We start from the raw sequence: 27911 nt of genomic DNA on the forward strand, positions 1-27911 counted from the left end.
TAAAATTTCACAAGATCTTTATTTTCTTACTTTGAGGAGTATTTGCATGATTTTAGTCTTCCATTTTAACTACAGAAAGGCTCACTGAATTCCAATCATTTTACCTAGTCTTCATCAATCTTGCATTGACTCTAAAGACTAGTCAGAAATGTTGGAATCATTATATTAGGCCACCTGTTTTAAGAGTATGAAATCCGTCTACAGCAAAGCACTGGGTTGAGTTTCCGGAGACCAATCCAAGAGAGGGAGGAACAATAATATCAGCAAAGGGGTCAAGACCGTGGTGATGATACTCATAGAAACAGCTGACCTGAACTAATGGGAGCTCACTGACTCTGGACTGATAGCGGGGGAACCTGCACAGGACCAAACTAGGACAGCTGTGAGACTTGGGCAGTCTGTGGCAGTGGAACCAGGATTTTGCCCTAGTGCTTGAACTGGTGTCTTGGAGCACACTCTCTTTGAAGAGATACCTTGCTCAGCCTAGATATAGGAGGGAGGGCCTTTGTCCTGTCTCGAAGTGATGTGTCAGACTTTGTTGACTCCCCCATGGAAAGCCTTACCCTTTCTGATAAGAAGACTGGGGGGGGGGGGCAGGAGGAGGGGAGGGAGGGAGAAAGGGGCTAGCTATGTAAAATGAGAAACAATTATATTAAAAAATTCTTAAATCAAAAAAGCATGAAATCCTTCCTCTTTTATTCATATCACCTTCCATGTTATTTATTTATAGGTCCTTATGTATACACATGGTGTCGTGTAGCTCAATCTGGACCCAAACTCTCTATGTAGATGAGGTTGCCACTGAACTTCTTCCTGCCTCCACTTCAACTGGGCTTACAGGCCATGTCTACCACACCTGACTTTTCATGATGCTTACTGGAGTTTTTCTTATGTTCACTCTTTTCTGCTGTCATCTTAGAGTGCTGGCCTCACCTTCTAGTTCCCTTCCACTTCTCTGTCTGTCCCTGCACCCTAAGGTAGGCTCTCCAGGACATATCACTTGGGCTCCTCCTCAACCCTTAAGACAGTTCCTTGTTTGGGCATATGCCTTATGGCACAGGAAGAGATAAATAGCTTTCATTAGAGCCCAGGAATGGAAGAGTCTCCAGCTATAGCTGTCCTTGGAAGCATCTCATCTTGCCCATCTCCTTCACCTCTGCCTCAGGACATAGTCTCTTTTCCTTCAGGTCTCAGTTGTTCCTCATTGACTACAGCTTCCCAATAAAAACCTAAGTGAAATGGTCTGTCTTGTTGCTAACAAAAATAAACCTTGGGCATCCAAAATACTCTAGTTAATTGTGACGCTTTGAAACAATTGTTTTCAATATACAGAACACATTTTAAAACCGTAGGAATTACCATTTTAGTCTTTCCTTTTCTGAATGAGGCACAGACTAATTTGGCATTAGGAAATCATCTCATGTCATATTGAAAACGTAAGTGTGAGTGTGGGTACAATTGAAAATACAGGTCTTATATAGCCAGAAATTACAGTATAAAAAAATGCCTTACCTTCAGCTTGGAACAGAGATCCATCGTGAGGTCGTAGAGTATCCTCAGGTTCACACACACATTCTGATTCTTTAAAAATGAATACATTAAAATTCAGATGAACATGGCAGCAATTCTCATCATAGTCTGGAAACTGGTGTCACCTACACAAGTGTTTCTGGTGACATGGTAGGCTGCTCCTGACAAGGTCCCTAACAGAAAAGTACCTCTGTTGTGCAAGTTAAGGTGTCCACAGGGAGATACTTTCCCAGCCCAGAATTTTCTTTCTTCATTATAAAGATAGAAAAATAGAGCTCCCAATGCCTGTTGTAATGATTATATGATTGCCAGAGCCAGAACAAGAGTTCTCAGATCCCACAGCCTCTCTTCTCTGCTCCACTTCACAGCACCACTTCATGGGTGCTACATTCCACACTAACCTATCCATAAATACCCTAGGACAGGTATAAATAGAAAAGCCCTGAGACATCACAAACATTTTCAAAGGACAGAGAGGGGAGATGGGATAAAAAACAGACCCTCAACAAACAATCTGTGTCCTTCCTAACAGGGATCTTCCACGACATTCTACTCAATATCCAACTCTACCAAAGAGCCCCAAACTCTTTATCTCTGCTAAATCCTCACATTAGAAGAAACTCAAAGTACGTGACTACTGGTTAGATATATGCTAGCATGCTTCTTAAGTCATTTCCTGATCTTGGTTCTCCTATCAACAACTCAGGAGTTATGAGGCAGAGGACCACATCTATGCCGCAACCTACAACAATCCCACCCGCAACCTACAACAATCCCACATGGTTTCCTGCAGCTTTCTCAACTCCAAAGTGATCGATCATATTTTTTTTTTTTTGTTTTTTGAGACAGGGTTTCTCTATAGCATTGGAGCCTATCCTGGAACTCACTCTAGACCAGGCTGAACTTGAACTCACAGAGATCTGCCTGTCTCTGTCTCCTGAGTGCTGGGATTAAAAGTGTGTGCCACCCCTACTCAGTTTATAAACTTCCTTTTGAACCAAGCTCGACAGGCCTGTTCCTTGGTATAACACAGTCACCTTTCTCCTTTCCAAACTGCCCTGTTGTCCCCTCTAAGGATCTAATTTTCTAGGAGGTCTTGCCGTCCCCATGCCATTCTTCTATCTGAGGTCCTTTCCATTCTGAGCAACTCAAATCACCTCTTCAGAGCAGTACAGAAGCAGATCCCATAGACTACAGGCCCAGTTTCTATCTCTAACTCTCATGCACTACAAGGCTCTGCACAGATACATCTTGCCAACAACAATGATTGGGATTGTACTTGAAACTGCCTCTTACCCTCACGAGGGAAGACAAAGAAAGGGGCCTCAGGAACAGAGAACAGAAGATCTGGAGCTGGCTCAACAGCCACCCTAAGTATCTGGTCAGCATTAGAAGACTATACACTCTACAGCTGATTTCAGTCCCATGCAGCTATCTTAATCATGTGGGAATCATGTGGGAATGGTAAGAAGAAACTAGACTTAAAGTCATAAATTCAAACTGAACCACGGTATCAACTGTACTTCGGGCAAGATTGAGTGCACATCTAGTATACTCATCTGTGAACCAGGGCTGATAATACTGAAGTGGACAATTTCTTGCAGTCATATTTCACCTTCTGTTTAGGGAATCTTTGCCTGGTGGAGTAGGATTCTAATCACTAGTGAGGGAAAAGGGTCCCTTTACAAGTGCTAAAACTACATTGCCACTGTTCCCAGACTGCCAAGGCCAAAGACTCCCATTCTTACAAGAGTTGTATCTTCTCTGACTCTGCAATCTATTTCATGACCTTTTAAATTCAAGGATACAGTGTTTCTGTTTCTGGTATTTACAGTTATCCCCGTGGGACACAGACCCTTGCTCTACACATGATAGTTAGGAGGATGAAGGGTAGGGTGTGCAGGCTCTTACATCTGTGCCTCTGGCCATCTGAATGCTCACCTGCAGTGTTCCACCATGGTTCTGGCTGTAATCACACTGCTCCCTTACACCTCTCCTTCAGGAAAGGTAGCTCCTGGAGACCAGGGGCCTTGGGAAAATTCACCTCATCCTTTCTATGTTGACTGAGATGGCTGTCACAGAAGTCAGCCAATAAGAACTTGTCACCAGAGCTACAGATTTACAAAAGGACAGTTCTCTGCTCACAGAGGTGCTACTGACCCTGGAGAATCTATAGAATTACACTGCAAGTGAACCTTCCCGGATATCTTCACACTTTATTCACTGACCTCTACCAGAAACACCTCAGCCAAAAAAATATTTGGATGGGACAAATGAGATGAAATGGGGGCTAGCAATAGTCTTGTTACTATTAGATTATTTATGAAGTAAACAGTCAGGGTTTCACTAAGGTAGATAGAACCTCATCTTAAACATCTTACCACAATATTTCTTGAGGTATCACCAAATGTGCTGCTTGGTTTAACTATGATGGACTTTCCTAGGTATTTTGCAACTAAGTCTTCAAATGAAAGTGCAGTGTCACTAGGATCTATGAGCCATGCAGCAACTCTGGGATCTAGTCCTACAAAACCTGCAACTGCAGAGGAAAAGGTCATTTAGTATTCCCTCAAACCACAAACAATTATTGCTTTCCCATATTTACACTAAGCAGAATGTTTTCCAAATAAGAAACACAAATGACTGAGAAACACTTATAGAAATGTTTAACATCCTTAGCCATTACAGAAATGCAAATTAAAACTCCTTTGAAATTTCATTTTATCCAAGTCAGAATGTCCAATATCAATAAAGCAAATGAGAGCTTATGCTGGAAAGGGTCCTGGCAAAGGAGAACACTTAATCATTGCTGTGGGCACACAAATTGTACAGCCACAGTGGAAATAAGCAGGAAGTTTCCTCAGGAAGCTGGGAAGAGATCTACCTCAAGATCCAGTTATGCCACTCCTGGGCATACACCCAAAGGACTCTACATTTTACTACAGAGATACTTGCTCAATCATGTTCACTGCTGGTCTATTCATAATAGCCAGAAATTGGAAATAACCCAGATGTCCATCAACTGATAGATGGATAATGAAAGTGTGTTATATTTACACAATGGAATATTATTCAGCTGTTAAGAAAAAAAAGATTTTTTTTTCTACAAGTAAACGGATGGAACTAAAGAAAAAAATCCTGAGTGAGGTAACCCAGACCCAAAATAGATAACTATTACATGTTTCTCATATATGTGAATATTCAACTTTAAAGCCTTTGATATGTGTTCTAAATTTAAAGAACCACAGAGGTTAAGTACCTAGTAAGGGACCAGGGGGATGGAGAGGATCTTCCAAGTAAGGGAAAATAGAATATAGTATTATGGGGAGTCAGAGAGGAAGCTAGAGCAGAAGGATTAAATGGGAAGGAGGATGGGAGATAAGGGTAAAGGAGGAAATATGAGAGGGACAACTAACAATAAATGCCTCTGAAAAGCCACAGAGAAACCTACCTCCATAGAAGCTTACACACACTCTCTCTCTCTCTCTCTCTCTCTCTCTCTCTCTCTTTCTCTCTCTCTCTCTCTAATTGGAATCATCATATAATGAGGGAGACAATGTTCCAACTAGATTTCTTTTTCTTTTTTTTAAGACGGGGTTTCTCTGTGTAACAGCTCTGGCTGTCCTGGAATTCACTTTGTAGGCCAGGCTGGCCTCACACTCACAGAGCTCTGTCTTGCTTCTGCCTCCCATATGCTAGGATTAAAGATGTGCACTACTACTGTCCAATAACCCGCCCATAAACTGTTCTGGTACAATAGTGGCACAAAAGTTATGAGAGTAACCAACCACTTTTTATTGGATTTAAGGTCCATCCCATGAGATGGAACCCAACCTGACACTGATAAAGTGCCAACTGCTGGAAACTGGATAGGCCATGGGACTAGTGAGAGACCTGTTATTCTGCTAAAGGAATGTGGCAATAAAATGACTCCTAATAGCATATTGATATATCCATAGATCACTCTCTCACTAAACACTACTCAGAGAAGCATCTTCATGCAACAGATGGAAATTATCAGAGAGAGCCACAATTGGACAATGTGCAGAGAATGAGAGACTTTGGGGCACTCAATCCTAAATGGAACATCTTCATCAAGCCCCTCTCCTCAAGGGTTCAGGGATCTATCTATGTATAAGAGGAATCAGAAAGACGGGCAGAACCAAAGGTGAGGAAAAACTCCAAGGAAACTGTGTTACAGATACAACTGGACTTACGCACACATGAATTCATAGGTTGTGGCAGTATGCACAGGGCTTGCACAGATTCAATCCAGACAGTATCCTAGCACTGAGAAGGGGAAGTGGACACAGGGTCCCATCCTAACCAAGAAGCTGTCTGCAGCTGATACCTGCTGGCAAAGAGTGAATCAATTTTCTACAACAGATTGTCACTGGGTAGATCCATCACATTCTAGGGCAAGCTTTATGGGCAAGAGTAATGAGCTAATAAAAACAAAGTCCATGTGTTTTGTGAACTTTTTTGTTTCATTTTGTTTTGCAGTTTTTTTATCTTATATGTTTTGTTATGATTTTCATTATGTGTTTTTGTGGAAGGTTTGTTTTTGAAAGAGAGAGAGAGAGAGAACATAAACTGAGTAAGTAAGGCAGTGGGGGAAGATCTTGAGGGGAAATATAATCAAAATATATTATATGAAAAAAATCAAATAAAAATAAATAGCCCCAAAAGGTTAATTTTCCAATGACTAATACTTTTTGCTAGCCTATCAAATTACAGAACTAAGTACCCCATAACTATTATTTCTCTATAATTTTTTTAAAAAAATGTATTAAGTTAGGATGAAAGATTTATGCCCTTTAATTAATAGAAAAAAACAGTCACACTTAAATATATTACAAAATGTGTTAATATCACATATGCCCTAAATAATTGTTTGATTATTATTATAAAGTCTTGATTTAAATGATTTTTCCAGTCATTTTCAAATTTCTGAGCTAGTGACCTGTCAGGTCTAACTTACCATGGAAAAATATAAGACTTTGTGACTAAGAGGGAAAAAAATTTTCTTGTTTCTTTTCATATGTATCTGCATGTGTGGTCTGTGTGTGCCTGTTCATGTGTGTGTGTGTGTGTGTGTGCGCGCACATGTGAGTATGTGAGTGCAGGTGCATATATGTAGAAGTCTCTGTGTGTGTGTGTGTGGTCTGTGTGTTCGTGTGTGTGTGTGCACATGTGAGTATGTGAGTGCAGGTGCAGGTGCATATATGTAGAAGTCTGTGGCTGATGCCAGGAGTCTTCCTCAGGCATTCTCCATCTTATTTATTTATTTATTTATTTATTGTGTTTTCAAGACAGGATTTCTCTATGTAGTTCTGGAGCCTGTTCTGGAACTCACTTTGTAGAGCAGGCTGGCCAAACTGACAGAGATCCATCTGTCTCTGCCTCCCTAGTGCTGGGATTAAAGGCATGCCTGCACCGCCACCACCTGGCTCCATCTTATTTGTTGAGGCAAGGTCTCTCAGTTGAACCCATAGTTTCTCAGTATGACTCTCTAGCTGCCCAGCTTGTTCCAGAGGTCCTGTCTCTACCTTCTGAGTATACTGGAATGGTAGACATACCATAACACCCACTCAACATTTACATGGGCACTAGGGACCCAAACCTCAGTGTTCACACTCACACAGTAAGCACTTTATCTGCTGAGCTGTAGTAATAAGAGCACCGGGGCTGCATTCCCAGCACCCCGGCCACCTGCTCGGCTAGCTTATGCCCCAAAATAATTACACAGACACTGTATTCTTTTAAGCACTGCTTGGCCCTTTAGCTCTAGCACTTACAGGCTAATTCTCACATCCCGATCAACCCATCTCTAATAATCTGTGAGAACCGGTCTTACCGGGAAGATTCTAGCCTAGTCCATCCTGGGTTGGAGCTTCATGCCGTGTGTCTGCCCGGGAGCGGGGCATGGCATGGCGTCTCTCTGAGGCGTCTGCTCCCTAGAGGAGAGCTGTCGAGACTGACTTCACTTCCTCTTCCTCCCAGAGTCCTGTTCTGCCTACTCCACCCACCTAAGGGATGGCCTATCAAAATGGGCCAAGGCAGTTCCTTTATTAGCCAATGACCTTCCTCCATCATTTCCCCTTTTTCTGTTTAAACAAAAAAAGCTTTAACTTTAACATAGCAAAATTACATATAACAAAACAGTTATCAAGTAAAAGTTACAATAATCTTTATCATAACTAAGGAAAACTATAACTATAACTAACTATTCTCAACTCCATCAAAGACTCCAGAAAGATACAATACTACCTAAGCAAACAAGAAAAAAGCAACTTTTAAAACTCTAGAAATGACAGAGACATCTTGCTGCCTGGACAGTCATCCAAAGTTCCTCTGTACCGTTGGGGCATCCATCTTCAGCCTTCAGGCCCATGGTATCCAGCAGACATTTCCATAAAGCAGGAAAATTCAAAGTCAGTTCAGTCACTATCTGTTGTGACCTGCAGAATGTCTCGCAGACTCTTTCATGAATCAGGAACCCCGAAAGATCATCTCACCTTAGGTAAGTTCAGTAGTCCTCTCTCTGTGGGTTCTCTGTGTCCAGTGTATGCAATAGTCCAGGCAAGAGCAGTTTCTTGCCCAAATGGCTATCAAACTCCATAAGGTGCCTCTTCGATGCCCATCTTCCTCTTGAAGTACATTGGTGCTCCCAGGAGCAGAGTGTCTCATTGTCATGAAAAGTCCTCAGTTATTAAAACATTAAATGTCCTATTCTGTAATCTTTGAAAGACATGAAGAATGTCTATCTAAAATATATCTCTATATATCTAGAAAATCTAACTAACATGACTACAAGCTTTCTTAATTATACATTACATTTTAATAATGAACTACACAATCACAATACCTTAATCAATATCAGAAATACATATACATATAACAAAATTGACCTTAAATCTCTATCAATAAAGCAAAATCTATATTAATGCAAATTATTCATATCTATATCATATCCCCCTTTAAATGTAAAAGAACATTTATAAACATTTTTTGGGAATATGGGCGCAGTTATTTCTCTCCAAACTGCTTCCTGCTGAATGGGGGCGTCGTTAATTAGGTCTTTCATGGTATAACCTGTGTGCTAGTTTCATCTCAGTTGGCAGTTGAGCGAAGCAATTATTTGAAGGCGAGCACAGGAACCATTCAGGAGGATGTGGTCCATCATACCAAATCGGAATAGAAGAAATGAACAGCGTCTCATCCTCTGTGAAAACAAAATAAGAAACTCCTTCCCAAAGTATCATATCCTTAGATCCAAATTCAAAATATCTATGTTGGATTAGTTCAGCAGCATTTATAAATAAATATCTTTTAGCAGCTGTTGCTCCTTCCTCAGCATTCAAACAATTCAAAGAGAGCATAATAGCATACAGTATCAAGATTCTCTGTGTATTTTCCATCTTTGTGCAGCTTTGTTTTAACCTCTATTTTGTTTATTTTTACTTTTAACTCTTTGCTTTTTGAGACAGGTTCTCTGTATCTTTGACCTGAAGTAACTCTGTAAACCAGGCTGTCTTTGAACTCTCAGAGATCCGCCTGTCTCTGCCTCCCAGGCATTCGGGATTAAAGGTGTATGCTACCACACACAACTCTCTTCCTTTTTTTGTTTTTTACTTTAAGAACTTCAACTTTTAGCTTGCACATATTTTTAACACACTTTAAACCATTCAGAAATTTTCTCTGTCTTTGAATCTCTCTTTACTGTATATCTCTCTTTTTCTGACCACATGAATCTTTAATTTACCAAGCAATATCAGTAGGATTAAAGGCGTGGCTTTGCCGGCTGGATCCAGCCCATTCCTTAGCTTTCCAGCCTCATGGATGAGGTACTGGCTGTAGCCAGCAAGCGAGCTTCAGCAGCCTGTGCTTGCAAACCGCACAAACCGCCTGCATAAAAGAGTCAGAGTTTGTCCTGACAGGACAGCCCAGAAAGCCGGCATTTTTAAACGGCGCAGTTTTTTTTTTTCTGCTACGGCTGAAAACCGAAAAGCATGCGTTCAGCTTTTCGTCAACACCATTTAAGTGTTTCGTGGCAGGACCTCTTAATGAGCTGCAGGCTTTGCAACTAAAGCTGAGTCAGGAAGCTTCTCTTAGAAGAAAGCGCATGCTTGCCTCTAACAAGCAGAGCAGACCCGAGAACACAGCGAGTCTAGTTGCCATCAAACAAATCGCAGCACTTTACTCCAAATGCTCTATTCAAAAGCTCTGTCTCCCGCAGGAGCCAGACAGAGATCGCAATGGTGGCACAGCCCCAGGAAGTCGCGCTTTAAAATGACACAGCGTTTTTTCTGCTACTGTTGCTGAATCAGGAAATCTCTCTACAGCACGCCACCAACAAACAGCAAAAATCTGTGTTAAACTCTCTTTCCCTTATTTTTAAGCCTTCTCAGGTTTTTTAAATGGGTTTAGTCCATCACGTTAGGGCGCCAACTGTAGTAATAAGAGCGCCGGGGCTGCATTCCCAGCACCCCGGCCACCTGCTCGGCTAGCTTATGCCCCAAAATAATTACACAGACACTGTATTCTTTTAAGCACTGCTTGGCCCTTTAGCTCTAGCACTTACAGGCTAATTCTCACATCCCGATCAACCCATCTCTAATAATCTGTGAGAACCGGTCTTACCGGGAAGATTCTAGCCTAGTCCATCCTGGGTTGGAGCTTCATGCCGTGTGTCTGCCCGGGAGCGGGGCATGGCATGGCGTCTCTCTGAGGCGTCTGCTCCCTAGAGGAGAGCTGTCGAGACTGACCTCACTTCCTCTTCCTCCCAGAGTCCTGTTCTGCCTACTCCACCCACCTAAGGGATGGCCTATCAAAATGGGCCAAGGCAGTTCCTTTATTAGCCAATGACCTTCCTCCATCACTGAGCCATCTCTCTAGCCCTCTTCAAGAATATCCATCCACCTTGTGGGAAGTTGGCTCAATACACCCAGGTCCTGCATGGCTAGTTGATATGGTAATCACATCAAAGAACTGGAATCCAAGCAGCTGGGAAAGGATAGGGAGTTCAAGCTCATTTGGAACATGAATCTCTCAGTAAAGTCAGAAACTTCGTCCCATGTCCATTTTTCTTTCCCCTCAACTGTCCTCTTCTGACATGGGATTTTCAGACATTATAGGTGATAGGTCTTCTTTTCTACTTTCTCCTCTATCTCCTACCTCCCAGACCACTCATAATGCTTCATCATGGTCAAAAAATCATGCCTCCTTAGTCAAGGAATAAGGGTAGTAGTTAGCTGAACCCACACAGTATCCTGTCACTGTATCAAAGTAAGCAGGTAGTGTAGGCCAGGCAGAATGGTATTTCCCGACATAAGATAGTCCTATGAGACAACTAAAAACAAAAGGTACTGATCTTTAAATAAACTATAATCTTGGATCACATCACACTAAATGTCAGATTGCCTGGCATTCTTAAGTTATTATACTAGTCTGAGAGATTTATATTTACCACAGCACTCAGTATCAAGACTTCTCCAGATTATGGCCAAGACAACTGATGTAGAACGTATTTGGAACTTTCATTTTGGATGCTTGTACCCTCAGGACAGCAATGTTTGACTTCACATGACACTGTCGGGTAACACTGACTGATCTCTGATGTTCCAAAGGTAAGAGTTCTACAGAAAAATCTTTTGAAAAGACCTTGGGAAATTGGACAGTACCTAATGTTCTGGATGCTAATCCCTATAAACTTTTGTAACTGACAAACAGAAGTCAGACAGGACAAATCCCTATTTTTAGTTTTTTAGGTCTGTCCATAGTGCTCTCCATAGAGACCATACAGATTTACCTTTTCTTCTCTCCAGCATTTATTTCAACCTAATAGGTATGTTTTGTTCTAACACACATATCTTCAATGGTTTATAATATTGACCTTTCTTGACTTGAAGGACTTTGAGCTGCTATATACTTACCCTGAGCACTTCCTGCCCTGCACTACAGTCATTACTGTAGTAATGTACATATATAAGTCTATCTTATTTAAATATACTAATAATTAAATAAGCAATAAGACTAACCTACATGTTCACAATGACCATTGTTTAAAATATTTTTTTTTATCAAACTTTGCTTGATATAATTACTCTGTGGAACAAGTCATTATCTTGAAGACATAAGTAAAGAGAAATAGCCAAATTTCCATCTAGGTGTTTCCTCTCAAGTTCACTTAAGCAGAGGACGAAGGGATCCTCTCTACAGAACTAGTCTAGTTAATGAATGAGGAAAATGGACTTGGATGACAGTTCAGTGGCCAAAGTGCTTGCCTTTCAGCCCTGAGAACCAGAGCTCAAATTCTCAGACCCATGTAAATGTCAGATATGTGTGGTAGCATGCCTCTAATTCCAGCTTCAGAAGGCAAGAGATGGGGTTCCCAGAGTAAGCTGGATAGTAAGACTGTCACATCTGCCAGCTCTGGGTCTGACTGAGACCTTAGTGGATAAGGTAAAAGACCAATTAAAGATAATTCCCAGCATCAACTTCAGGTTTCCACATGCAGTACACACATGTATGCCTCTATACATTCAAACATACACACATGAAAATGGAAAAAGGAAAAAAATGGATTTTGGATCTTGCCAGGTTGCAATTAAGGAACCTAGACAATGACAATCAACAACTTCTACCATCACAAACAAACAAACAAAAGTGTCACAGGACAAGTGTGGGAGCTGGAATACTGTCAGGATAGCTAGTAATGCAGAAAGATTACTGCTCACACTGGGGAAGGTGATGCAATTGCCTCGAACTTAGGATGCTCATACAATTGAAATATTAGTGCTTAATCTTGTGTTATTTGAGATTTGTTACAAAATTCTAAGGAGCTGGTGGTTTGAAAATGAAGAAAAAAAATCAGTCAGATGTCAAATCTTGATCAGACTATGGTGAGTAATTTTGTGTGTGTTAGAAATTTATTACAGTAATTTTTCTCAACACTTCATTATGAATATTTCAAAACTCAGATAACTTGGAAAACATTTTACAGCCAAAACTCAAGTTTTTTTCCCCTACTCTCTGTCTCTTTGGTTTTGTTTTTTGTTTTTTGTTTTTGTTTTTGTTTTGAGACAGAGTTTCTTTGTAGCCCTGGCTGTCCTGGAACTTGCTCTGTAGACCAAGCTGGCCTTGAACTCGGAGACCTGCTGGCCTCTGTTTACTAAGTACCTAAATTAAAGGTACTCCCTACTCTCTTAAAGACAATAAACACCCCGCCTTGTTTGATGCTTTCTGTGTTGAAGTTTAATTTTTGCATCTATAGATACTGGAGGTAGTAACAAAGCCCATTGTGACTGTGCTTGATGGATCATCCTTTCCTACTTAGGTCACCAAAGGAATATAAACCACACAGGAGGGGATGTGCCCTTTTCTGCTTTTGGCAGGTGAAGAAACAGTGTCTGTGAGGCCAGGAGCCCTGTAGCATGAGGGCCTGGCGACCTTTCTAAATCTTCGGGATAATGAGAATGGTGGCTTACCATGCTTCCAACTATCATCTTCACCAAGGAGCTGCAGTACTGTTCTCACAAAGTCCTTGGCATTAAAACAAACAATGGGGCATTTACATCTAAGTGTCCAAAACAGCATGTTCCTAGACAAGGAAAAATTCATCAATTTAGACAATAATTCAAATCTTGGGAAAATACTATGATATTAAATAACTAACTATCCTTATACAACACACACATACACACACACACACACACACACACACATACATATACACCTCATTAGCTAAAGAATCCTGCGAAGTGGGCGTTACTCAGGGCTTATCTCTGAGCAAAGCTTCTACTCCAGAGTACACACACTGGACCTGACCCAGGCTCTTCCAAATATTCTACCTCTCAGTATGCCAGGTCTTTCCTTCTGCCATTCACTGTACCACTTCTACCCATGCCACTGGGTATGGCATATATTCCTTCCTGTTTACTCTTCTCCTTCCAGAACTTGTGCAACCTGCTCGAGGACTGTTGTAGGCAAGCAGCCTATCCACACACCTATCAGAGAAGGACCCACTTGTGATGAACTACAGCATTCTTCCATCACTTCCTGAGCTTCTGGATGTGGGGTAACAGTTAGCATTTATCAGATGTGTCCAGGTACCAAGCTAACATTTCACAAGGTTACTGCACTAAAACTTTCACAGTGCTACAAGGCAGGTGCTCCATCCGGTATGCAGATGAAGGGACTTGAGTTCAGAGATGTCATATCTAATAGGTGTTAAGGTTGGTTTCTGATACTATATCTTGCTACTGCTAGGAGATAAACCCTAAACCACCAAACTGTAAGTTCCTCTTCATGGCAGAATGCAATACTACATCCAAAGAGCTCTTTGATGGAACAAGGGATGAAGAAACCACAAGTTCAGTGAGCAAGCACACTGGGTGGTGTGTAGTTGGGTTTTGCTTGTGTGGCTCCATTGACAGCACTGTATAGTGTTTTGAAAGTTTCACAGTCTGACTTTGTTAGGACAGGAGGCTAAGCTGGTAGGGAGGTCAAAGTGCCAACAAAACTGGTTCTTGGCTTAGACTTAGGAGGGAAGGGAAGGAAGAATTGAGGAATAATGGAAAAACGGGGTGTGAGGACCTCCCTGACACATGTTGAAACACAGATCCAGGATGAAGAGCTCTCGCAGCTACACTGCCTTCTCCTAGGGAGACTCTCAGGCTGGCTGAAGTCAGTCCTGATAAGACAAACAGCAGAAGGGTTTCTTGTGGGCTGGGAGGTGGCTCAGTGGAAAAAGTACCTGCCACACAAGCATGCATGGTGATCTGAGTTCAAATTCTGTTCTGGTTTGCTTTCTGTTGCTATGATCAAATACCATCGCCAGAAGTAACTTGGGGAGAAAAGGGTTTATTTAATTTTAGAGGTTATAATTTATCATCAAGGAAAGTCAAGGCAGGAACCTGGGGGCAGAAACTGAAGCAGAGACCATAGAGGAATAATTGCATGCTGGCTTGCACCTAGACTCATGTTCAGATATCTTTCTTCTATAGCCCAGACCCACCTGCTCAGAGATGGTGCCATCTATAGTGGGCTGGCCCCTCTTATATCAATTAGCAATTAAGAAAATGCCTTAAAGACATGGTTCGATTCCAAGCTGATCAATGCAATACTCGAGTTGAGGTTCCCTCTTCCAAGGTAACTCTAGGTTTGTGTCAAGTTGACAACTGAAGCTAACTATGACATATCCCCAGAACCCATGTAAATACTTTGTGGCCTGCCTGTAATCCCAGAACTTGGAAGGTAGCAATTCCCATGGCAAGCTGGCTAACTAGATTAGTTAGGACAGACAAGCTCCAAATTCAGCAAGAGATCTTGTCTCAATAAAATAAAACACACACAAACATACATGTGCATGTGTATAAACATGTCAACACATGCAAACGCTTATATACACTATATATGCAAAATTTCTTAAAACATATTTATGTATATAATCATAAAGTATTATTTAAGTTCATTTTGAATCCTAGATATACTACTATAGATTTGGGGCTATTATTCTAGTTTTATAGTACATAAGGGACTATTTTTCCTAGAATTTAACATACTTCAAAATGATGCTGTATAAATATTCATTTGTTCTGTGGCAGTGCTTCTGAGTGTAGGGTCATGAAAGAGAAGAAAAAAAATCCTGCCCTAACCCTCAGCAAGCTTAGTAGTGAACATACAATAAATAAAATAAACAATATTTATGAATGGTGGTGGTGACAGGCATTATAGAGAAATGTGAAGATGGAGATTGTACATACTGCTGGGCTAGAATATTGTTTAATCCAATAAAATAACACATGAATAAAGATGTGATAAGTTGAACAAAGTCTAGTTGATGAAGAAAAGTTCTTCACAGAAAGCTTTAATAAATGTAAAGAAAATTAAAAAGACAGAAAAGCCACTATCATGTTAGGCACAATTAAATAAAATCCATTTGGTTCACAATTGCAGAAGCAAAGTCCAAAAAGCATGGCACTGGCTTGGTCAGAGGCCCCTTGAAGCATCACAGCACGATGGACAGACAGAAAGGGAACCAGCCAAGGATAGAAGGGGCCAATCACATGGTGGCCTTACCTCACAACAGCCCACTAGTGTGAAAGTTCGCTCTTGAAAGACCAGCACTAATCCATTCAAGAGGGAGGATCCCCCCATGACCTACCCATCACCTGCTGAGTCTCTTCTCTTAAGGGTCTACCACCCCAAAACAGCCTCCCTGGGACCCAAGTCTATATCAGCAAGACTGTGACACAAACACACCCAAGCCACATCTTCAGACAGACATTATCCTTAGTGATACTGAAGACAACTTGGTGTTTTCAGGCAGTGATAATTTATACTGTACAGGAGGGAACTAGAACACAAGTGAAAACCACCTGGAACCCTGGTAGTGGAAGTGGGTTTTCAGGATAAGGTTTCCCCCTAACATCTCATTGCAAAGTTATTACAATACTGAAACAGGTTCTCTTGGCATCAGGATGGACCATCCATTCTGGAAACTCTAGGGGAGGAGAGCTTGGAAAGCCTTACATTTAATGTAAGCAATAAAGATTTCTTACCTGACAAATAGACTATGTGCCTCTCTGTTGGGGCCCCAGAAAAAGCAGTGCTCGGTATGTATGTAGATACAATGATCTGCAGATGTGGAGTCCTCTCCCAGAGCACTACCTTGGGCTGGGGAAATCAGAGGGCTGCTGTCTACATGGGTTTTTAGTAACAGTACAATTCCTCTAACAGGACAAGTTAAAGTCTGTGAAGACAAAGTAATATAAAGTCACAAAATTAAACAGATATATTGCTTTATGAGAGTAAGCTATAAGACAAAGGAGTAACATCTATAATACTTAAAAAAAATCTCTGCAAGTGCATGTTAAATTCAGGTCCAGAAATACCATAGCACATATGTGGATGTTAGAAGACAAACGGGTATTGATCTTCATTTTTCACCTTGTTTGAGATAGGGTCTCTAGCTGCTTGCAACTGTGTATGCCAGGCTAACTGGCCCCTGAGCTTTAGGTGATTGATTCTCTTGTATTTGCCCCTTATCTTACCATAGGAGCCCTGGGGTTACTAATACGTGCAATAGTATCCAGCTTTATATAGGTTCTGGGGACCCACACGCATGTCTTTATGCTTGAACAGCAAGCACTTTATCTACAGAGTCATCTCCCCTACCCGAACTGACTTTTCCTTTTAGGCAGAGGGTCATCTATGCAGCCCAGGCTGGCTAGAACTCCTGCTCTTCCTGCCTTAACCTGAGTGAGGATTATAGGCATGTACTATCACACCCAGGTCTCACCTGATAATATTATCTACTAAACAAGATACCTTTCACAAACAGAAATCCAAGTGTTGGGGGGGAGGGGGCTCTGGTCCCTTGTCTGAATACTAAATGATTCTTTCTTTCAGACAAAGGAGTGTTACAAAGGCCTTGATCAGGGCTCTGTGGAGACCCAGAGGGGAAACTATTTCCTTGGCTAGAGTAACATTCCAAACTAGACAAAACAAAAGAGTCAGCACAATTGGGTCAGTAAATCAATCACCTGGCAAGGGACCATCTCTCTGGAAGGCAGGTTCAGCTTAAGCTATGCTAAATACATAGAAGGAATAATTATCCTTTTAATGAGATAGTGTACTTTTCTTCCCAGAATTCCCTCCTCCTAGTACAGTTACTTAGAGTCACAGCCATGCAGCTTTATAAGCTGCCTGCTTTTCTTTTCTTTCTCTCTCTCTCTCTCTCTCTCTCTCTCTCTCTCTCTCCCTTCCTTCCTTTCTTCCTTCCTTCCTTCCTTTCTTCCTTTCTTTTTTTTTCTTTGCTCGTTTTTCTCTGTGAAACAGTCCTCTGTACAGGAGGCTGGCCTCAAACACACAGAGATCGGCCTGCCTCTGCCTCCCAAATTAAAGGTGTGCGCCACCACTGGCTAGCTTTTCTTTTTAAATGTTTTTACTAATTGTTTGAGAATTTCATACATGCATACCTTATATTTTGATCATACTCACCCACCCATTCCCCTAGCTCCTCCTAGACCCACTTTCATTTCATTTCCCATCTATCCTGTTCTGTTTTTTATTTTTATAACACACTGAGTCCAATATGTGTTGTCCATATACCCGTGGGTGTGGACCATCTACCAGAGTATGGTCAGCCTATCAGGGTCCACACCTTGAAAGAAAAGAGCCTTTTCTTCCCTCAGTAGCCACCAACTATCAAGTTCCTTAGCTAGGGGAGGGAGAATTGCATGCACAAGAATGTGTGGTTTTTATGTGGAGGTAAGAGCAGAATACGAGGTACCTTTTCTTCAATTAGCCTTTTTGTTACTGCTTTGAGATAGGGTCTCTCACTGAACTGAATGACCAGTCTTATCTCTGTCTCCTAATTCTGAGATTACATTCATGCAAAGCTGTGCCCTGCTTACTCTGTGACAGCTGGGGATTTGAACTCAGTCCCACATGCTGGCAAAGCAAGTGCTCTTGCCCAATGAACAATCTCAAGTGCCAAACATTCTGAATGTAATAAGAAAACCACAAGTTTTTGAAGTTTTTTAGATTTATGGTTTTTTCTTTTGAAAAGATATGCTCAAGAAATTTGAAATGTGAATCCCCAGACTGGGGAAACTGAAAACCACATATCGCCCAAGAGACTTGAATCACATAAAAACTTATAAAGATCTCTTACATATCCAAAATAGAAAAAAATCATAAACTAGTTAAAAAATAGGCAAAAAAAACCCTTGGATTTCACCAAAGAAGATACATGAAGAGCAATAAGTGCATAAAATGCTCAGTGTCATCACTGTTGAGCAAACCACTCCGGAAGTACAACAAAATACTCACAAGAATGGCTAAAATAAGAAGACAGATACTTTCCAGCAGGTGGAGAATTTGACAGCCTCGCGCATTACTGGTAGAAGGTGGAATGGAACAGTTTGTCGGTAGCTTAGAACTGACAGGAACCCTACATTGTCAGAATCACTTACCAAAGCAAGGGTGGCAAGGCTTAAAATCTTATTTCTAGCTCTCCTATCAAAATCAGAAAGAGGATTTGTTTTGAAATGAGGTCTCACTGTGTTTCCCAGGCTGATCCCAAAATCCAGAGTTCAAGTTATCCTCCTGCCCCAGTCGGTCAAGTGCTAGTGCCACAGCATGTGACTGCTATTTACTAACCTGGTTGACTCTGAGCTGTGTAGAGCCATCCTTAAACACCAGTGTCACAGCCAGGGCTTCTGCCTGCTTGAGCACATCCATCAGCTGGACTTTTGCCAAATCATCCAAATATCTAACATCACAAAGCTGTTTTTCAAACACTGTCCTGTCCTCAGAGCTTAGCCAGGCTTCAGCCCCATCAGTACCTTCTTCCAGTGTTATCTGTTTACTTGCTTTTTCTGGGGAATTGCTACATGTAATAAATTTTCTTTTAAGATTTAATCTTCTCTCATCTTCTTTAGCCATATTTTCCTCTAGGAAGTGCTTTCTTGTATACTTCATTCTTTGAAAGACTGGTGCTTCCTGATCACTCTGTGGAATTAAACAACTGGAAAGAGGCAATGAGGCGGTGCTGTTCTCCACTTGACCAACAGAGAAATGACTTGTGAGCTGAGTAGTAGAGGACTGAGGAGAGAACTCGATGGGCCCTCTTGGTGACTGGGTTATTAATGACTTAGGGTTCTGCAGAAAAAGAGGGAAAAAATATTTTATCACAGCATGTACTCACAAGACATGTCTATCAACCAAATGAATTTCTGATACAGTTTACCAGAGATAATGAGAGGACACAAGTTTCACATAATCTATGATCTTTCTCTTTTCTTCTTCTGTGGTGTTTGCTGAACAGATGTTCTACCACCTCTATCCTAGAACCACATTTTCCAGCAAAGCTAGACAGAGTCTTTCTAGACTGTACAGCTGGATCCTGGAGTTAGCTCAGAATGCTTCCTCTAAGCCCCTGTGCTAGAAGTCATTCATCTCAGAAGACAATGAACAAGAGTGAGGCCTGTAATTTACAACTCCAAGTAGAGGCCATAAAGAAAACAAAATTATAAAATCTACTTGGAGAATAGAATCTCCACCCATTTCATTAGATTTGTTTACAATGGTGCTTTGTGTTTTAATGTTTGTTTCCAAATTATAATTTATCTCTTGCTTTGGACAACTGCACATTAACATTATTTTAAAAGAAAATGTCTTGGGCTGGAGAGATGGCTCAGAGGTTAAGAGCATTGCCTGCTCTTCCAAAGGTCCTGAGTTCAATTCCCAGCAACCACATGATGGCTCACAACCATCTGTAATGGGGTCTGGTGCCCTCTTCTGGCCTGCAGGCATACACATAGACAGAATATTGTACACATAATAAATAAATAAATATAAAAAAAGAAAGAAAATGTCTTAATAGTTGGTCATGTACCACAGAAAATTTAACATTTATACTTATACTTTTACTAAAGAGAAATAGTTTATGGTTCCAAGAACAGACTTTTAGTCATAAAATTATATTAGTTAAAAATTCTGTGGAGGAGTATTCAAGAAAAAAAATTCAATAAGATTTCAGATTATTGAAGATCTTGCTCATGTGTTTTTTAAAGGGTGACAGTGGATATCAAATTGCCAGAGTGTACTTTATTTGAATCACAGTGGAAGTATTTTAAATTTTATGACAGTTTTTAAAATGTCAATATTAACAATCTACTAGAATAGTGTTCTTTGCAACTTTAGAAACTTATGTTGAATGTTTTAAATTTCAACTTTAAAATATTTCAGGAGGTATAAAACTTTTTTAAAAAGCCTAGGGCCAAATAATCAGCCAGTAGTATCAGAAATAGGTCCTGACATTATCTCTACTTTACTACAGGGAGCTTAATTTTAAGTTAGGTTGGGAGCTGGCAAGATGTCTCACTTGCCACCAAGCCTACAGAGCTGAGTTAGATCCCTGGCAGCCGCATGGTGGAAAATAATCCAACTTCTGCAAGATGTCCTCTGATCTCCACATGTATTCCATGGCATGTGCATTTTCCCCAACAAAACTAAATAAAAATGCAATAAAACTTTAAAATAGTTTTTGCTAGATATAGCACTGTATGCCTATAATTCCAGCACCTAGGAGGCAGAAACAGGCAAGTCTTCATGAGTTTGAGTCAGTCCAGTCTACAATAGTGAGCTTCACGCCAGCCAGGGCTACATCCTGAGACCTTCTCAATAAATAAATGAATAAATAAATAAATAGCATAAAAAATAGAATGCCAGTACATGGTGGCACATGCCTTTAATCCCAGCACCTGGAGGCAGAGGCAGGTGGATCTTTTTGAGTTCAAGACCAGCCTAGTTTACATAGCAAGTTTAAGGACAGTCACAGCTGCATAGAGAAACCCTGTCTTTTAAAAAGAAAAAATAGCAAAAACCAAAATAATCCAACCAAACAAAAACTTAGGTTAGAACCTGAACAAGTAGTTTGCACCAGAGTCCATTCTCTCCGCCATGAGGCGACCTCCACCACTGTTTCCTAAACAAGGCCTTCAGAGACATGACCTCTTCTTCCTGTATAGCCCAAACTGGTCAGCTCACAAAAGTTTCAAGATCTTCTTCCTTAAAAACGCTCAGTACCCTTCCCCTCCTCTCTGAAGCTGGGGTCTTCAGTTTGGCCAACCTCTAATGATCCATTACATTTCAACTCAGAAACAATTTTCACGCTTCAGAGAGATAACCTGCTTCAGCGTCCTGCCCACACTACCCAGAAACGAAAAGTGCAGCGGCACAAAGCTTGGCTAAATATTCCTTCTCTTGGTCTCAGAGAACATGAAACTAATAGCTATCACAGTAGCACTTAATGCACACATGGAGCAGATGTGTGGGATGTTCCATCCTCCTCACCACCTGTCCAAATTAAACCACGTGCTACCAGAATAAGAATGTTTTTAAAGCATTGTATCTGCAGTTTTAGCATATACCAGGATGCTTATTAAATATTTGTTAACAAATGAGGATCCTCTGTTTAGAATTACTCATATTTGCAAAGATTTACCTTTGTTTCTGGTGATTGAGTCCTCTCATGTTCAGCTAATACTGAATAATGAACACTGGATTTTTTGGTCACTTTCGAAGCTTAAAAAACAAACAAAAAATTGAACATTGAAAAATAAATTGAACTAGGAATGGTGGTATATGACTGTAATCCCAGCACTTGGGGAGCAGAGGCAGGTGGAGCCTGTGGTTTCAAAGCCTGTCTAATCTACATAGGCAGCATAGGCAGATCTAGAAGAACCAGGGTTGTATATAGACCCTGTCACAAACAAAACAAAATAAAATATTATAGAATTAGCTAACCATTGAAAATGATTCATTATGTTATTTAGCCACTATCAGTACAAGCAAAATACATAAGACTATTGTAGTAATTTGTTACATAAAGTGTCTTCAAATTAACAGAAGACATGTCTATATAATTATGAAATACTTATTTGTGATTACTTGAAGTTTACATTTGAATTTTTTTTGATTTTTTGCGACAAGGTTTCTTTGTGTAGTTTTGGCAGTCCCAGAACTAGCTCTGTAGACCTTGAACTCCCAGAGATCTGCCTGCATCTGCCTCCCAAGTGCTGAGATTAAAGGCATGCACACTTGAATATTTTATTTTGAAAACCCAAAGTTGGCATTTTGGAGACATAAGTACTAAGCGTTTGAGGAAATTATTACACTGAATAATACTGCCATAGAATAATCAGGAAGGAGTTCAGGAAAATATCACTGATACAAATACCTAAATTAGATTTTAATTTTAATAATCCTGGGCTGGAGGGCTGTGTAAATGTCTGTTTGTAAAATGCTTGCTGATCAAGAATGAAGACCTCACAGTTTGATCTCCAGAACTCATATAAAAAGCTAGGTATGATGCAAGCTTATAGTTCCAGAGCTGGTTAGTGAGGAGACAGGGTCCCTGGGTCTCATTAGCCATCTAGTAAGTCTAAGGTGGGTCCCAGATCCCAGTGAGAGACCCTACTTTAAAAAAAGACAAATACCTGGCTCCTGAGAACATATGGCCTCCACATGCGCACACGTGTGCACTCACACAGAAACAGATTAACTAGCTAATTAACCCGAGCTGTGCAGTAAGGAGCAGAACAAGACTCAGTCCCAAGCAGTGCAATTTAGACATCTGTGCCCACAGCTACTTTGACAGATGTTTCTGTGTACATGGGCCCACTTGCTCATTTGTTCTTCCAAGGTTCCCAGAGCACTCATGGGAAATGGAGCAGACAGAGGCACTGAGAATGGAAAAGGTGAGCCCATGCTTGGACCCTGTATTGATTTGGCTCAGATAAGTCACTGCAAAGGTAGGCATAGTAACATACATCTGTGGTCCAGTAGCTTGGGAGGCTAAGGTAGAAAGATCACTTGAGAAAGGCCAGCCTTGGCCACACAATGAGATACTAAGAGAAAAAACCATTACTCTACCTTTCAGAACATGGAGAGTTCAGTGTTGTCAACCTGCCACCAAGTGACTACTCATAAAAGATAATGCCATTGGGGAATCTAAGCTCAGTCTCTGTTGTTGCAAAGTTGAACATCTGACAGAAAAACAGCTAAACCAGTGCTTGTTAGTGGGCCAATGCCTAATGGGCTAACCCAAGTCCTATGGTTACTAAAGTCAAAGCAACCATGTGTTAGCACTGGGACAGCATGGTACAGAAGGTGATAAGTGCCAATTGGCCAAGTCATTCTAATAGTATGGCTGTTGGTTGCAGCCTATGGTAGATGTTCATATGTGGGAAATACTTTAAGACCATACAATGGATCTAGTCATATGCCTTGCCTCAAGAACTCCCAGTGCCAGACCTCTGACCGTTCTTATTCCGGACTGGCCAACATTTGTCCGTAGGTTGAAAGTTCTCTAACCTTGGTTTCCCCATTCATACAATGTGGATAGGCAAGTAAATCACCCAAAATTTTATCTTTTGGATTTATCTTCAACATGTCTTCAACATGTCACCCAGGTCGGGTGCATGAACTGGAATATGGTGCATCTGCAGTCCATTTTCTGTTTTTTTTTTAATTTTTCATGTTGAGACAACACATTAGAAGCCAAGCCATGCAGGTCTGAAACCAGGCAGCCAGTTGTGCCTACTTGCCTGCTTATAACCAAACCAAATAAACCATTTCCAGTATACAATAGATTGCTGCAGGCCCTCTTGATGCTCTGACAGAACGGGACAACGTTTGGCAGTTTGGAATTCAAGGTTAGTTGGATATTCTCAAGCTCCATTTCCATGAGGAGCTAGTAGCATTGCGGGGGGGGGGGCATTTTTAGTTTAATTTTACTCTTTTAAAAGATGTATGATTCTCTGATGATGATGGTATAGCCTTGCTTCATGTTCTTGGAATCTGAATTATAATTCTCTTAAGACCCTAAAAACCACACACCTATTTTTCCCCTACCTCTAATACCAGAAGGTCTGTTGGGTTGGTAATGCATTATGACTGGGATACTTGCTTCACTGCCTGGACTTCATTGGAACCCTGTCTATTTTAGGTCCTACACAAAGCAGGTGACTTTTGTATAATTCACTGTATGAGATAGAACACATTCACAAATGTGGTATATATACCTTTATTCTTTGAAAATTTTCCATCAGGTTCAGGTTCTGGGTCTTTTCCTTAGTGGTGGTAGGAGTAAAATGCTGTAATTTGTCTGTTACGTACAAGGGGGTACCCTACTACATCCCCTAAGGCTTCTAAATCATTTAGGGTTTATCTTCTACCCGTTAAACAGCAGGACCTCTGATAATGAACACTTTTTTTTTTCAAGATAAGGTTTCTTTGTGTAGCCTTGGCTGTCCGTTGACCAGTCTGGCCATGAACTCACAGTGATCCACCTGCCTCTGTCTCCTGAGTGCTAGGATTAAAGGCGTGCGCCACCTCCACCCAGCTATAAGATGTTTTATGTTGTCCATCCTAAGTGAATGTGAACTTCGTTACTTCCCTTACTGCTTATATATTGCTGACCCTGCAAACACTTGGCACAATGCTAAACTTAGTCAGCAGAGGGTGCTGGAGGAACACTGCCAGGAGACGGACACCTTTCCTTTATCAGCACGCTACTCCAGCTTTGTGGGTGGGGGAGGTAGCTTCTCTCCTTCTGTTACTTAAATCTTTCAGTTCTCTTTATATGTCTTGGTGGCTAAAACCCATCTAGTCAATAAAGATCTAAACATTCCCTGTTCAAATTACTATGTGATTTCTATCCTGAGTGGATGAAAATACTCCCTTAATAAGCCCAGTTCAGCTAGACCAGGAAGGAGAAAGAGACGAAACAAAGTTATACTATAAGAAACTTATACTTTAACAGTACATATACACTCTAAAAGTTTCAGATAAAATGTGTGAATATGTAAAACATTTTAAGAGAAAAATAGACATTGGGTTTACTTTTAGATATCCCTTAAGTATAACAAAATAAAGAGGCATGCTGTTTGGCCCTGGCACTGCTTTCAAGCAGAAGACAGTAGGGCCTGGATCTTCAGCCATCCAGGCAGCCTGGACATTGATTAGTTATATGGAAAGGGCTTCTGGGTTCTTTGTATATCTGGACTCCAAAACCTCCGGAACCACTTTTAGAACCATTTGGTTTTCACCCTTTATTCAAATTGTACTTTGATAATTCACTCATCTTCCATCTCAACCTACTCTGGTTCCCACACCTCTTCCCAAAGCCTTCCCTTAAAAAATTGTATTATGAACACAAGATTAAATAGAAAATGTTTGTTTGAGTCTGACTTCTTCAACTTAATATGATTTCCAGTTTCATCATTTCCTTGCAAATGGCAGTTCATTCTGACTAAGTAAGACTACTGTGTGCATATACATTTCCTTTTCTCATCTGTTGATGAGTGTTCCCTTGAACGTAAGTTCTGTTGGCCTAGAAATTTTGGTTTCCAAAGGGCCAGTGCTCCTTCCAGGAGACACAACAAAAATTCCATTGATCTTAAAGCTCAATACTTCCCCCTGGCCACTTTGAGTTTCTGATGCCCTTAAACGAATAGGATAAGAAAGGAATAACAGTGTTAGGAGGAATGGTTGATTCAGATTACCAAGGGGAAACTGGATTGTTTCTCCACAATGGTGGTAAGAAAGATTACATCTGGAATGCAGGAGATACTTTAGGGAATCTCTTGGTGCCACCATGTCTTGTGAGTAAAGTTAATGGGAAACTATAACAGCCTAATCCAGGCAGGGCAGCAAAGGACACAGACCCTTCAAGAATGAAGATATGGATCACTCGTCCAGGAAAAGAGCCAAGACCTGATGAGGAGCTTGCTGAGGGTGGAAAAATACTGAGTGGGTAACAGAGAAAGGTAGCTATAAATATCAGCTAAGGTCACGTAAGCAGAAATGAGGATTAAAATTGACATGTTTGTCATATTCTGTTAAGAATGTGTTTGTACAGATATTTGTTCTGTCTTTCCCCAGTTTCTTTATCACGGGCTGTAACATCAATTAAGAGAACATAAGTGGTTATCATATTTAAGTTTGAGAACGTTCCCTCAAGTGATATTGCCACCCATTCTAAAATTCATAATTTGTGGTTATATGAGGGATAGTTATATCAAATTAGGCATAATTATGACCTGGTTAAATATATAATGTGCTTGCAGTTGTGCATGGGATAATTATATCATGTTAGGGGTGATTACGAGCTGGTTGTTTTCATTTGGAAATTAAGCATGACATAAGGAGATGCAATTGTGTCAAGTTGACAAGGGGTGGACTTGTAGTGGCTGTTCTTGGTTACCAACTTGACTACATCTGGAATTGACTAGAACTCAAGCAGCTGGGTACAACTTTGAAGTTAAATTAAATTAAACATTTTTTAAATTGAACTGAATTGGATTTTTAAAATTTAATTTTTTTAATTAAATCATTTGAAGTGGGAAAATACACTTTTAAACTGAATCTTTTGTGGTGCAGACATATATCTTTAATCCAGATCTTTTGAGGTGGAAAGATTCACCTTTAATCTGGGCCCCACCTTCTATTGCAGCCTATATAACCAATATAGATGAAAGGTCTTTTTTTTTCCTTGCTTGTTCTTGCTCATTTCCAAGTTCATTCCTTCACTGGCATTAGAGCCTACTTCTTTGGGACTTGAGCATATACTGAAGACCAACTGAGACACTCAGCTTTGTAGACTGAACAACTACTGGATTCCGGGATCTTACATTGGAAGACAGCCATTGTTGGACTAGCTGGGCAACAATGACCTGTAAGCTATTCTACATATCTTCTATCAGTTCTGTTCATCTAGAGAAGCCTGATTAATACAATTGGGCATGTATGCTGATTCTATAACTTGGCTGTTGCCATTAGGTGTGTAGATATCTGACTTTGATTCCATTGGATATATACCCAAAAGTGACAGCTGAATCATATGTGTTTATTTGGTTTTTGGAGACAGGGTTTCTCTGTGTAGCCCTAGCAGTCCTGGAACTCAATCTGTAGAATAGGCTGGCCTTGAATTCAGATCTGTCTGCCTCGGCTTCCTGAGTGCTGGGATTAAAGGTATGTGCAATCACTACTCAGCCTATTTTTAAGAGCTTTTATACTAATTTCCAAGGTTGGTTACCTAATTTACATATTCAGTATGTATTGTGGTGTAGAAGGTCCTTCTGTCTATGTGTTGCTTTCATTGGTTAATAAAGGAACAGCTTTGGGCCTATAGCAGAGCTATAGGGTAACAGAGCTAGGCAGGGAAAACTAAATGGAATGCTGGGAAGAAGAGGCAGAGAGAGATGCCATGGATCCTCAGCCAGAGATAGATGTGCTGGAACTTTGCTAGTAGGCCATAGCCTCATGGTGATACACAGATTAATAAAAATGGTTAAATTAAGATGTAAGAGTTAGCCAATAAGAAGTTAGAGCTAATGAGCCAAGCAGTGATTTTAATTAATACAATTCCTGTGTGATTATTTTGGGGGTCTGGACAGCCAGGAAATGAACAAGTGGCCAAGCAGCTCTTTGGGACAGTATTGTTTAAGAGTTCTCCCATCCCCCACATCCTGAACTGTAAATTTTCGAAGAAACTCTTAAAATTTATTTTTAGATTTTCATTATTTATTATTTTAGTATTATTATGAGTGTTTTTGCCTGCATATATGCCTGTGTACTACATGCATGCCTTGTGCCAGAGGAGGTGGTAAGCCTCCATGTAGGTGCTGGGAATCAAACCCAGGTCCTTTGCAACAAGAAGTGATGTTAACCAGAGTCAACTATCTAGTCCCAAATTTGTCTTATTGATGACAGACATCATGACTAGGGTGAGACAGAATCTCAATGTAGTTTTTATTTGAATTTTCCTGACAGCTAAGACCATTAACACTTTTCATGTATTTATT

At 40.6% G+C, this 27911-nt stretch overlaps 1 protein-coding gene across 3 annotated transcripts in view; it reads right to left on the reverse strand.

Annotated features, from left to right (window-relative positions):
• Positions 1 to 27911, reverse strand: part of LOC121436483 (DNA polymerase nu-like) — a 137837-nt gene that overhangs the window by 103933 nt on the left and 5993 nt on the right. For all 3 annotated transcript variants that reach the window (XM_041636431.1, XM_041636432.1, XM_041636430.1), the window contains exons 2-7: positions 21548 to 21627; positions 18700 to 19200; positions 16095 to 16285; positions 13020 to 13132; positions 3912 to 4069; positions 1513 to 1581 (exon numbers count right to left, since the gene is read on the reverse strand). In XM_041636431.1, the coding sequence (XP_041492365.1) occupies positions 1513 to 1581; positions 3912 to 4069; positions 13020 to 13132; positions 16095 to 16285; positions 18700 to 19200; positions 21548 to 21627 (1112 nt within the window). The remainder of the gene's footprint in view (positions 1 to 1512; positions 1582 to 3911; positions 4070 to 13019; positions 13133 to 16094; positions 16286 to 18699; positions 19201 to 21547; positions 21628 to 27911) is intronic.

The sequence above is a fragment of the Microtus oregoni genome, unplaced genomic scaffold (genome assembly GCF_018167655.1).
Source record: "Microtus oregoni isolate MIOR12 unplaced genomic scaffold, Mior012 000049F_ref0000343, whole genome shotgun sequence".
Taxonomy (NCBI): Eukaryota; Metazoa; Chordata; class Mammalia; order Rodentia; family Cricetidae; genus Microtus; species Microtus oregoni.